The sequence below is a fragment of the Salmo trutta genome, chromosome 9, assembly GCF_901001165.1.
Source record: "Salmo trutta chromosome 9, fSalTru1.1, whole genome shotgun sequence".
NCBI lineage: Eukaryota > Metazoa > Chordata > Actinopteri > Salmoniformes > Salmonidae > Salmo > Salmo trutta.
The window spans coordinates 35,863,778-35,877,541 of record NC_042965.1 but is presented as its reverse complement, the minus strand read 5'-3'; the positions used below and the strand labels follow the sequence as shown (position 1 = coordinate 35,877,541).

The window sequence follows — 13,764 nt, the reverse complement described above, 5'->3', positions numbered from 1 at the left end:
TTTTATTTCACACTTCGTCTCGGATGATCAATGAAACGCCACTTGGAAATGATGGTTCAATATATCTACTTTGAGCATTTGAGTTACAGTGTGCTGGAGGGGTCCCATATTGTCACAGAGTAAGCATTACAGAGGCAGGAGGGTTTGAAGGGACACAGACCGTGGGTATGTCCCAAAAAGCACCCTAGTGGGGCTCCCGAGTGGTGCAGTGGTCTAAGGCAGTGCATCTCAGTGCTAGAGGCGTCACTACAGACACATTGGTTCAGTGGTCTAAGGCAGTGCATCTCAGTGCTAGAGGCGTCACTGCAGACACATTGGTTCAGTGGTCTAAGGCAGTGCATCTCAGTGCTAGAGGCGTCACTACAGACACATTGGTTCAGTGGTCTAAGGCAGTGCATCTCAGTGCTAGAGGCGTCACTGCAGACACATTGGTTCAGTGGTCTAAGGCAGTGCATCTCAGTGCTAGAGGCATCACTACAGACATCCTGGTTCAGGGGTAGGTCGTCATTGTAAATAAGAATTTGTTCTTAACTGACTTGCCTAGTTAAAAAAAGATATATATATTTTACCTTTATTTAACTAGGCAAGTCAGTTAAGAACAAATTCTTATTTTCAATGACGGCCTAGGAACAGTGGGTTAACTGCCTTGTTCAGGGGCAGAACGACAGATTTGTACCTTGTCAGCTCAGGGATTTGATCTTGCAACCTTTCGGTTACTAGTCCAATGCTCTAACCACTAGGCTACGCTGCCGCGTAAAGGTTAAATTAAAAAAAAAAAAAAAAAAAAAAAACACCCTCCCCTCCAGTGGCTGAAGATACCTCGGCTGGGGGGTGTAAATCAGGACCTCTCACCCTCCCCTCTAGTGGCTGAAGAGACCTCGGCTGGGGGGTGTAAATCAGGACCTCTCACCCTCCCCTCCAGTGGCTGAAGAGACCTCGGCTGGGGGGTGTAAATCAGGACCTCTCAACCTCCCCTCTAGTGGCTGAAGAGACCTCGCCTGGGGGGTGTAAATCAGGACCTCTCACCCTCCCCTCCAGTGGCTGAAGAGACCTCGGCTGGGGGGTGTAAATCAGGACCTCTCACCCTCCCCTCCAGTGGCTGAAGAGACCTCGGCTGGGGGGTGTAAATCAGGACCTCTCACCCTCCCCTCCAGTGGCTGAAGAGACCTCGGCTGGGGGGTGTAAATCAGGACCTCTCACCCTCCCCTCCAGTGGCTGAAGAGACCTCGGCTGGGGGGTGTAAATCAGGACCTCTCACCCTCCCCTCCAGTGGCTGAAGAGACCTCGGCTGGGGGGTGTAAATCAGGACCTCTCACCCTCCCCTCCAGTGGCTGAAGAGACCTCGGCTGGGGGGTGTAAATCAGGACCTCTCACCCTCCCCTCCAGTGGCTGAAGAGACCTCGGCTGGGGGGTGTAAATCAGGACCTCTCACCCTCCCCTCTAGTGGCTGAAGAGACCTCGGCTGGGGGGTGTAAATCAGGACCTCTCACCCTCCCCTCCAGTGGCTGAAGAGACCTCGGCTGGGGGGTGTAAATCAGGACCTCTCAACCTCCCCTCTAGTGGCTGAAGAGACCTCGCCTGGGGGGTGTAAATCAGGACCTCTCACCCTCCCCTCCAGTGGCTGAAGAGACCTTGGCTGGGGGGTGTAAATCAGGACCTCTCACCCTCCCCTCCAGTGGCTGAAGATACCTCGGCTGGGGGGTGTAAATCAGGACCTCTCACCCTCCCCTTTAGTGGCTGAAGAGACCTCAGCTGGGGGGTGTAAATCAGGACCTCTCACCCTCCCCTCCAGTGGCTGAAGAGACCTCGGCTGGGGGGTGTAAATCAGGACCTCTCACCCTCCCCTCCAGTGGCTGAAGAGACCTCGGCTGGGGGGTGTAAATCAGGACCTCTCACCCTCCCCTCCAGTGGCTGAAGAGACCTCGGCTGGGGGGTGTAAATCAGGACCTCTCACCCTCCCCTCCAGTGGCTGAAGAGACCTCGGCTGGGGGGTGTAAATCAGGACCTCTCACCCTCCCCTCCAGTGGCTGAAGAGACCTCGGCTGGGGGGTGTAAATCAGGACCTCTCACCCTCCCCTCCAGTGGCTGAAGAGACCTCGGCTGGGGGGTGTAAATCAGGACCTCTCACCCTCCCCTCCAGTGGCTGAAGAGACCTCGGCTGGGGGGTGTAAATCAGGACCTCTCACCCTCCCCTCCAGTGGCTGAAGAGACCTCGGCTGGGGGGTGTAAATCAGGACCTCTCACCCTCCCTCCCTCCATTTCAATGAGTTATGGAGGTTCACTCAAGCTGATTCTTCCTCTGAAAGTAAATGCATTAGTGTTAGGAGGGAGGGAGAGAGAGGAGAGGAGAAGTCAATAACTAATTTCTCCCTTTACTTACTCTTGTGGAAAGAGAATAGGCCAATGAAGAGGTTCAGTAATGCCATTGTCTCCTCAGCTTCTCCTGTGTTTGTCAGATTCTCAGTTCTCTTTTATTTCATGCTAGACAAACTCACAGTCCTTCAATATGTTTTATGTCTGCTGGATAGGATAGAGAGATAAACATGTATCTGGGTGGGAGCTAGACCACCCCGGACCACTCACTTGACCAACTCATTCTAACGCTCTGAGATGACAGTATAAGACATGAGAAATGGAAAAACAACGTTCATACACTCCAATGTATATAGAAGTTGTTTCATTGTGAATTTAATTTCTATTAAATACTAGTCACGTTACATATTGTGACGATCGTCAAAATGAGTAGACCAAGGTGCAGCGAGGTACGTGTTCATATTTCTATTTTTTATTAAACTCAGAACACGAAATAACAAACAAACCCACAAACCCACAAACCCACAAACCCACAAACCCACAAACCCACAAACCCACAAACCCACAAACCCACAAACCCACAAACGTTCTGCATGCTTTACTGAGCCGTACAAAAACAAGATCCCACACTGAAGGAGGGGAAAAGGGCTGCCTAAGTATGATTCCTAATCAGAGACAACGACAGACAGCTGCCTCTGATTAGGAACCATACTCGGCTCAACACAAAGAAATAGAAAACATAGAATGGAACATAGAAATACAACAACCTAGATTGCCCACCCCATATCACACCCTGACCTAACCAAACTAGAGGAAATAAAACGTCTCTCTAAGGTCAGGGTGTGACACATATTGATACTACAGATTACTATTGTATCCCCTGTAGATCAGTAGATCATGTTTTCCTTACTAATTGTTATTAAGCTAAAATCAAAGCGTAACTGCTTCTCATGAATGTGGAACAGGAAGAATAGGAAAGGGCATAAAACAAAGAAGAGCTTTGATTGTAAATCACCACGTCTGTCAAGTGTTTTGTTTGTGCATTAGAAGAATGAATAGGCTGGGAGATAATAACCATTGATTGTTTTCCCCCAGTGTTGTGTGTTATGAAACCAGCCTAATCTTGCAAAAGCTCACATGCTGTTTCACTTTACGTATCAAGTGAAACGAACGGTGAGCAAAGCGGTCATTCTGCTTGACCAGGCTAGTATCTCATGCTCCCATGGTGAAATAAAACCACAGATTGTTTCCAGAATAAGAAGTGTGTGTGTGAGGGCAGTAGTTAGTCTACAATGAAACTGCGTAGCCTACACATCGCTGTGGCGGGTTTGAGTGCACTAAGTTCTGCTTCAGTGTACTTTGTGTTATTGTCTGAACCTTGAGCTGCAGTTCTCAGAATGTCTGCTCTGCTCTATCCTGAATACTGTCCTGGGCTTGACTGTTGGAAGACTGTTCAAGACTATCAGGAAAAGCCATGGCACTTTTGTGTGGGTGTACTTGTGTACTGTGTGTGTGTGTGTGTGTGTGTGTGTGTGTGTGTGTGTGTGTGTGTGTGTGTGTGTGTGTGTGTGTGTGTGTGTGTGTGTGTGTGTGTGTCAGTGTCTGTGTGAATACACACCCTCTCTCTACCAGTGCACCCACCCTCTCCTCTTTGTCTGTTCAGGTGGGCGACCAGTTGCTGGAGGTGAATGGGCGGAGCTTCGTGGCCATCCCCCATGACGAGGCGGTGAGGATCCTGAAGACGAGTCGTCACCTGCTGGTGAAGGTGAGGGACGTTGGCCGCGTGCCCCATGCCCGCACCGTGGTGGACCAGACCAAATGGATCAGCAGCCCCAACCCCCCTAGCCCACCGCCCATAACAGAGAGCACCGCCAGCCCAGCCGCTTCACGGTGAGTTAGCGCCCATAACAGAGAGCACCGCCAGCCCAGCCGCTACACAGTGAGTTAGCGCCCATAACAGAGAGCACCGCCAGCCCAGCCGCTACACGGTGAGTTAGCGGCCATAACAGAGAGCACCGCCAGCCCAGCCGCTACACAGTGAGTTAGCGGCCATAACAGAGAGCACCGCCAGCCCAGCTGCTACACAGTGAGTTAGCGCCCATAACAGAGAGCACCGCCAGCCCAGCCGCTACACAGTGAGTTAGCGGCCATAACAGAGAGCACCGCCAGCCCAGCTGCTACACAGTGAGTTAGCGGCCATAACAGAGAGCACCGCCAGCCCAGCCGCTACACAGTGAGTTAGCGCCCATAACAGAGAGCACCGCCAGCCCAGCCGCTACACGGTGAGTTAGCGCCCATAACAGAGAGCACCGCCAGCCCAGCCGCTACACAGTGAGTTAGCGGCCATAACAGAGAGCACCGCCAGCCCAGCCGCTACACGGTGAGTTAGCGGCCATAAACAGAGAGCACCGCCAGCCCAGCCGCTAACCAGTGAGTTAACACCCATAACAGAGAACACCGCCAGCACAGCCGCTACACAGTGAGTTAGCGGCCATAACAGAGAGCACCGCCAGCCCAGCCGCTACACAGTGAGTTAGCGAAAACAGGCACAACATTGTCAAAAGAGCAATCTCTATGGCTGTGTCCCAAAAGGCACCCTATTCCCTATATAGTGCACTACTTTTGACCAGAGCCCTATGGACCATTGGAGATGCATCCTATGAGAGTTTGATGATATCTTTGTTTTCAGTGAAAAAGTCATGCTGAAGGACTAATGAAAGCTCCTTCCTCTGTTTATGTTAAATTCCCTTTAAAAACCAAACGTCCTTGGAATGTACACTGCACAGTGGCCTCGATGTTTCATCTTTAATGTAACAGAGATGTAGTATATTTGACGCAGTGTACATGGAATGATATTTCTATTCAATCAGTAATTTCTGCTTTGAGCAGAAATAATGTCTTAGGGCATTCATGTCTGCGGTGACATGAAGATTAGCAACTGAATGTAATATTTTTCAATTACAAGCCAGCCCCCATAGAAGCAATATATAGAATGATCACGTAACAAGGTAACATAATGAAATTACCATTGAATTTCTGACCAATATCATTATTCTTCTACAGCTGTCAGTGTCTTCTCATGTGACTGACTGACTAATGTGAGGCAGAATACGTCCAGCTCATTGTTGGAGGAGACTAAGGTTCCTTCCCTCTGGGTTTGACAGTGATGTGGCAGGCTGCTCAGTTCCACGGAGCGCTGTCTCTCTCTCCCTCCTTTCCTCTGTCTTTCTTTCTCTCCCTCCTTCCCTCGGTCTCTTTCTCCCTCGGTCTCTCGCTCTCTCCCCCTTTCCCTCTGTCTGTCTGTCTGTCTGTCTGTCTGTCTGTCTGTCTGTCTGTCTGTCTGTCTGTCTGTCTGTCTGTCTGTCTGTCTGTCTGTCTGTCTATCTATCTGTCTCTCTCTCTCCCTCCGTCTGTCTATCTGTCTACCTGTCTGTCTCTCCCTCCTTCAATCTGTCTATCTATCTGTCTCTCTCTCCTTCCTTCCCTCTGTCTATCTATCTGTCTACCTGTTTGTCTCTCCCTCCTTCCCTCTGTCTATCTGTCTACCTGTCTGTCTCTCCCTTCTTCCCTCTGTCTATTTATCTGTCTGTCTCTCCCTCCTTCCCTCTGCCAGTCACTAGCTCTAATGGAGGCCGGTTGATTGAGAGCCCTAGAAGGTATACATTTCCCTTCAGCTCCTTTAGAAATCAAGCAAGTGGCTTTAAGTCCTACACTTCATTAAACGCACGTTGCTTGCGAACCACCCAGTTCCCTACATAGTGCACTACTTTTGAGCAAGGCCCTGTGTAGAGAATAGGGTACCATTTGGGGTCCATCTGTAGGCTTCCTAGGGAGCTCTGCCACCAGGTCTCCCTGGGTTGCTGTTGTTCTCATGGCCAGACCATACACATTTCAAAGTCCGTTGTGTTTGGGTGTTTGTGTTATTGTAAAATGGGTTCTGTTAGTGGTTCATTATGGGAGCATCTTTTAAGTTCTACTGTTTTTGTTGCAGGCCATCTTCAGCGCGGGCTACACCTGTATTAGGAAAGGTAAGTCAAATTGTACTCTCCAATACTTCCCCCAGTTGTGTCAAGTTGTCTGGATGTCCATTGGGTGGTGGACCATTCTTGATACACACAGGAAACTGTTGAGTGTGAAAAACCCAGCAGTGTTGCAGTTCTTGACACAAACTGGTGCACCTGGCACCTACTACCATACCCCGTTTAAAGACACAAATCTTTTGTCTTGCCCATTCACCCTCTGAATGGCACACATACACAATACATGTCTCAATTGTCTCAAGGCTTATAAATCCTTCTTTAACCTGTTTACTCCCCTTCATCTACACTGATTGAAGTGGATTTAACAAGAGACATCATTAAGGGATCATAGCTTTCACCTGGATTCACCTGGTCAGGCAAGAGCAGTTGTCCTAAATGTTTTGTACACTCAGTGTATACCTAAGCAATAAGGCCCAAGGGGGTGCGGTATATCGCCAATATACCACAGCTAAGGGCTGTTCTTATGCATGACAAAACCTGGATACAGCCCTTAGTCGTGGTATATTGGCCAGATACCAGAAACTCACAAGGTACCTTATTGCTATTATAAACTTGTTACCAATGTAATTAGAGCAGTAAAAATAAATGTTGTCATACCTGTGGTATACGGTCTGATATACCACGACTGTCAGCCAATCAGCATGCAGGGCTCGAACCACCCAGTTGATAGTCTATCCTGTACTACTTGATACTACTATATCCTCACTGACACATAGAACTGGAGTATCAGAGGGTTGACCACAACTCACCACACTAAAGGCCTTTTAGACTGATAGTTCACTATCTTCAGATTCAGTCTTCATCTACTAGAACCATTAACCTCAGCATCATACATGAACTGCACAGGTTGCATCCCAAAAGTAGCGCACTATTAAGGCATAGTGTGCTATATGGGATGCAGAGAAAGGGAAAGCAGTATGATTTACTGGAAGAGAAGAGAGAGAAGCATTTTGCAGCCCTTTGGATTGGAAAATCAATACTGCAGATTGTATCCAACCATGAAGAGCTGTGACTCAAATGATGGGGCTGGCTCTATGCTGACTCACTGTTTTATGCTGTTGTCACCATTAAGGTGGAACTTAAGAAACCATGAAGGGTTGGATACTCTACGTATAGTGTTTTACTGTTTTACAGTTAAGAGTAGCTCACCCCTGCTTTGCTTCTCTCTCTCTCTATTGGTTTTAGCCTTTTTATCAAGATCCCCTGTCCTCCAAGAGTTGCTAAATTTCCTCTTTACTTCAGTGGAACATCCATGACCTCATCGTTAGCTGGACACACTGATCGATTCTTCAAGGGACGGGAAGTGACAGCCTGGCCAGATGCCATCACCATGGCGACACAAAGTCAGCTCTCGTCAATAAAAGAGGGAAGAGGGAATAGAGGAAGAGCGCAGACTGTCCTTCGTTAGCGGTCCATAATTAATTGAAGGGGAACACTGAGCATCTAATCACATGATCGGGGAAATGCTGCATTCCCCATTCACCCATCCATCACTGTCATAAAACCTCAAACCTCATTAGCATTCACTATCACTAAGTTTAATACTGAGAAATGCAATCCAACAGATGACGTGGAATTGATACAGGTTACAGCAATATGACCTTTAGGCGAAGCACTGTATTTGTCAGCTGAGATACAGTATGTAGATTGAGTTGATCCATTTCTTTGGAGACCCTGAGGTTCTCATCCAGTGAACTTGATGGTTGAGCAAGTCAATGCTCTAAGCTTCAATGTTATTATGCTGGTTTGTCCGGGCCCCTTATCTGTGGGTCGGCCCCACCTTCTGAGCGTTCCCCTTGCTTCTGGGAAATGTAGTTTTGGCGGTCGGCCATTTTGTGATCTGTAGTTCTGATTAGGGTGGCCATTTTAGTGAGAGGGCAGAGCCAGTTTATTTTTTTTACATTTATTTATTATTATTTTTTGTTTTATTTATTTATTTTTTAAGGGGTGGATCAGCTTAGTATTGCGGAAAGATTGTTGCTTCCATCAATTGTCTGCATCATTTTCAATCCCCCATATATTTTTTGGGGTAAATATATATATATATATACACATATGCATACATATACACACTTATATAGACATACATACTTTTTTTAGAATATACCTTTATTATTCACCGCAAACCCTACCACCCTTCCCCCAATTGGAGTAAACTAATAAACACTTAGGCTACTACCTTCAGTTTATACATCTTATACACATTTTACAGACACAATCTATTTTACAATAGTTATATTTTCTTTTTAGTCCTTCCTCTATTTCTGATGTCCATCCAGTTTGATTTCTATTTGTAACTGTGTTATTTCACAACATTTCTGAACCTATATACATTTTACAGACCCCGATGTTTTACATTGGTTATCTTGTTATTCAAATCAAATCAAATTTTATTGGTCACATACACATAGTTAGCAGATGTTAATGTGAGTGTAGCAAAATGCTTGTGCTTCTAGTTCCAACCATGCAGTAATATCTAACAAGTAATCTAACCTAACAATTTCACACAAGTGTAAAGGAATGACTAAGAATATGTACATATAAATATATGGATGAGCGATGGCCGAACAGCATTGGCAAGATGCAGTAGATGAGATGAGTAATGGGTATGCAAACATTATATAAAGTGGCATTGTTTAAAGTGACTAGTGATACATTTATTACATCCAATATTTTATTATTAAGTGGCTAGAGATTTGAGTCAGCATGTTGGCAGCAGCCACTCAATGATAGTGATGGCTGTTTAACAGTCTGATGGCCTTGAGATAGAAGCTGTTTTTCAGTCTCTCGGTCCCAGCTTTGATGCACCTGTACTGACCTCGCCTTCTGGATGATAGCGGGGTGAACAGGCAGTGGCTCGGGTGGTTGTTGTCCTTGATGATCTTTTTGGCCTTCCTGTGACATCGGGTGGTGTAGGTGTCCTGGAGGGCAGGTAGTTTGCCCCCGGTGATGCGTTGTGCAGACCTCACTACCCTCTGGAGAGCCTTACGGTTGTGGGCGGAGCAGTTGCCGTACCAGGCCGTCTCGTCGTTGTTGGTAATCAAGCCTACCACTGTAGTGTCGTCTGCAAACTTGATGATTGAGTTGGAGGTGTGCATGGCCACGCAGTCATGGGTGAACAGGGAGTACAGGAGAGGGCTGAGAATGCACCCTTCTGGGGCCCCAGTGTTGAGGATCAGCGGGGTGGAGATGCTGTTTCAACCTTCACCACCTGGGGGCATCCCGTCAGGAAGTCCAGGACCCAGTTGCACAGGGTGGGGTCGAGACCCAGGGTCTCGAGCTTAATGATGAGTTTGGAGGGTACCTTGGTGTTAAATGCTGAGCTGTAATCGATGAACAGCATTCTTACATAGTTATTCCTCTTGTCCAGATGGGTTAGGGCAGTGTGCAGTGTGATTGCGATTGCGTCGTCTGTGGACCTATTGGGGCGGTAAGCAAATTGGAGTGGGTCTAGGGTGTCAGGTAGGGTGGAGGTGATATGATCCTTGACTAGTGTCTCAAAGCACTTCATGATGACGGAAGTGAGTGCTACAGGGTGATAGTCGTTTATCTCAAGTACCTTAGTTTTCTTGGGAACAGGAACAATGGTGGCCCTCTTGAAGCATGTGGGAACAGCAGACTGGGATAGGGTTTGATTGAATATGTCCGTAAACAAACCAGCCAGCTTGTCTGCACATGCTCTGAGGACGCGGCTGGGGATGTCGTCTGGGCCGGCAGCATTGCGAGGGTTAACACGTTTACATTTTTTACTCACGTTGGCTGCAGTGAAGGAGAGCCCACAGGTTTTTGGTAGCGGGCCATGTCAGTGGCACTGTATTGTCCTCAAAGCGAGCAAAAAGGCTGTTTAGTTTGTCTGGGAGCAAGACATCGGTGTCCGCGACGGGGCTGGTTTTCTTTTTGTAGTCCGTGATTGACTGTAAACCCTGCCACATACCTCTTGTGTCTGAGCCGTTGAATTGCGACTCTACTTTGTCTCTATACTGACGCTTAGCTTGTTTGATTGCCTTGCGGAGGGAATAGCTACACTGTATTCGGTCAATTTTCCGGTCGCCTTGCCCTGATTAAAAGCAGTGGTTCGCGCTTTCTTTTTCTTTATGAAGCGTGGAATCCGATTGGTTGGACCAGCATTGAACAGCCCTGAGCACAGGCGTTTCCTGTTTTAGTTGCTGTCTATAGGCTGGGAGCAACAAAATGGAGTCGTGGTCAGATTTGCCGAAAGGAGGGCGAGGGAGGGCTTTGTATGCGTTGTGGAAGTTAGAGTAACAATGATCCAGGATTTTGCCATTCGATATGCTGATGAAATTTAGGGAGCCTTTATTTCAGATTAGCCTTGTTAAAATCCCCAGCTACAATAAATGCAGCCTCGGGATATGTGGTTTCCAGTTTACATAGAGTCTTATGAAGTTCTTTCAGGGCCATCGATGTGTCTGCTTGGGGGAATATACACGACTGTGATTATAATTGAAGAGAATTCTCTAGGTAGATAATGCGGTCGGCATTTGATTGTAAGGAATTCTAGGTCAGGTGAACAAAAGGACTTGAGTTCCTGTATGTTGTTATGATCACACCACGACTCATAAGGCATCATAAGGCATACACCCCCATCCTTCTTCTTACCAGAGAGATGTTTGTTTCTGTCGGCGCGATGCATGAAGAAACCAGGTGGCTGTACCGACTCGCATGCATGCATGTGTGTGTGTGTGTGTGTGTGTGTGTGTGTGTGTGGGGGGGGGGGTAATTGACAGTGTCTAGGGCCCTCAGAAGGGATTTGCTCCGGTCAGGACAGACTGCTCTTCAAGGTTATGACTTTAAATGCAGTTTGAGTTCTGGCAGCCAGAGAGAGGCTAATGGCCCCTGAACCAATATCACACCCACACTCTCAGACACACACACACCATCTCTCACACCGTCTCCCACATCAGCAGGAGGAGAGAACACCCTATGCTGCTGCCCATTGAGGAGCGAGGACTCATGATCAATAAGAATTCTTCCTAACTCACAACAACTGTGAAATGATACAAGTACTAAAAACACATACCGTCTGTACTTCTTCTAATATAGACCAACACATTCAAACAAGCAGCAATCCATCGCTTCTTAAAAGTGTTGTCTCATCTTGTGAACATTGCAGCTTTGTTTCCAAAGAGGGACATCCTTTGTTAGGATGTGTCCCAAATGACACCCTATTCTCTATATAGTCTACTACTTTTGAACAGAGCCAACAGTGAATAGGGTGCCATTTATGACACAAACTCATTGTCCCTAATGCATTCAGTCATCTGGCCTTAGGTTGTTGAAACGGCACTCTGACCTGTAATAAATCAACATGCCCTCACCACCCATCTCCAATCACAAAGCTCATTAGTTGCAGACCGACAAAAGCCACAGACTTTGGACTCATTCCTGATGAATAGATGTTCAAATTGAATGATGTTGTTGTAAGCATTCTGCTGGCCTTTTACTGTCTACAATGACAATGGAGGAAAGAAAGAGAGATAGATAGAGAGAGAGCTAGAGAGGGGGAGAGAGGGAGAGACATTGATGATGCTGAAAAAAAATTCTCCACAGTGTTCACTGTCCTTCATCCTGCTGCAGCAAACTAGCAGTGTTTTCTCCACAGTGTTCACTGTCCTTCGTCCTGCTGTATCAGACTAGCAGTGTTTTCTCCACAGTGTTCCCTGTCCTTCGTCCTGCTGTATCAGACTAGCAGTGTTTTCTCCACAGTGTTCCCTATCCTTCATCCTGCTGCAGCAAACTAGCAGTGTTTTCTCCACAGTGTTCACTGTCCTTCGTCCTGCTGTATCAGACTAGCAGTGTTTTCTCCACAGTGTTCCCTGTTCTTCATTTTTATTTATTTTTGTTTCACCTTTATTTAACCAGGTAGGCTAGTTGAGAACACTTTCTAATTTACAACTGCGACGTGGCCAAGATAAAGCAAAGCAGTGCGACACAAACAGCAACAAAGAGTTACACATGGAATAAACAAACATACAGTCAATAACACAATAGGGGGAAAAAAAGTATATATACAGTGTGTGCAAATGAGGTAAGATAAGGGAGGTAAGGCAATAAATAGGCCATAGTGGCGAAATAATTTCAATTTAGCAATTAAACACTGGAGTGATAGATGGGCAGAAGATGAATTTGCAAGTAGAGATACTGGGATGCAACGGAGAAAAAAAATAACAGTATGGGGATGAGGTAGTGGGATGGGCTATTTACAGACGGGCTATGTACAGGTGCAGTGATTTGTGAGCTGCTCTGACAGCTGGTGCTTAAAGTTGTGAGGGAGATATGAGTCTCCAGCTTCAGTGATTTTTGCAAATCGTTCCACCCAGTGGCAGCAGAGAACTGGAAGGAAAGGCGGCCAAAGTAGGAATTGGCTTTGGGGATGACCATTGAAATATACCTGCTGGAGCACGTGCTATGGGTGGGTGCTGCTATGGTGACCAGTGAGCTGAGATAAGGTGGGGCTTTACCTAGAAAAAACGTATAGATGACCTGGAGCCAGTGGATTTGGCGACAAATATGAAGTGAGGGCCAGCCAACGAGAGTATACAGGTCGCAGTGGTGGGTTGTATATGGGGCTTTGGTGACAAAACGGATGGCACTGTGATAGACTGCATCCAATTTGCTGAGTAGAGTGTTGGAGGCTATTTTGTAAATGACATCGCTGAAGTCAAGGATCGGTAGGATGGTCAGTTTTACGAGGGTATGTTTGGCAGCATGAGTGAAGGATGCTTTGTTGCAAAATAGTAAGCCAATTCTAGATTTAATTTTGGATTGGAGATGCTTAATGTGAGTCTGGAAGGAGAGTTTACAGTCTAACCAGACACCTAGGTATTTGTAGATGTCCACATATTCTAAGTCAGAACCGTCCAGAGTAGTGATGCTGTACGAGCTGGCAGGTGCTGGTAGCAATCGGTTGAAGAGCATACATTTAGTTTTACTTGCATTTAAGAGCAGTTGGAGGCCACGGAAGGAGAGTTGTATGGCATTGAAGCTCGTCTGGAGGTTAGTTAACACAGTGTCCAAAGAAGGGCCAGAAGTATACAGAATGGTCTCGTCTGCGTAGAGGTGGATCAGAGAATCACCAGCAGCAAGAGCGACATCATTGATGTATACAGAGAAAAGTGTCGGCCTGAGAATTGAACCCTGTGGCACCCCCATACAGTCTGCTAGAGGTCCGGACAACAGGCCCTCCGTTTTGGCACACTGAACTCTGTCTGAGAAGTAGTTGGTGAACCAAGCGAGGCAGTCATTTGAGAAACCAAGGCTGTTGAGTCTGCCGATAAGAATGTGGTGATTGACAGAGTCGAAAGCCTTGGCCAGGTCTATGAATACAGCTGCACAGTATTGTCACTTATCGGTGGAGGTTATGATATTGTTTAGGACCTTGAGCGTGGCTGAG

The 13,764-nt window shown here is 47.0% G+C and overlaps 1 protein-coding gene across 1 annotated transcript in view; it reads left to right on the top strand.

The window, feature by feature from the left end:
- LOC115199661 (whirlin-like) overlaps positions 1-13,764 on the top strand; it is a 137,061-nt gene that overhangs the window by 102,205 nt on the left and 21,092 nt on the right. The window contains exons 4-5 of the mRNA XM_029761970.1: positions 3,977-4,203; positions 6,305-6,341. Of these exons, the coding sequence (XP_029617830.1) occupies positions 3,977-4,203; positions 6,305-6,341 (264 nt within the window). The remainder of the gene's footprint in view (positions 1-3,976; positions 4,204-6,304; positions 6,342-13,764) is intronic.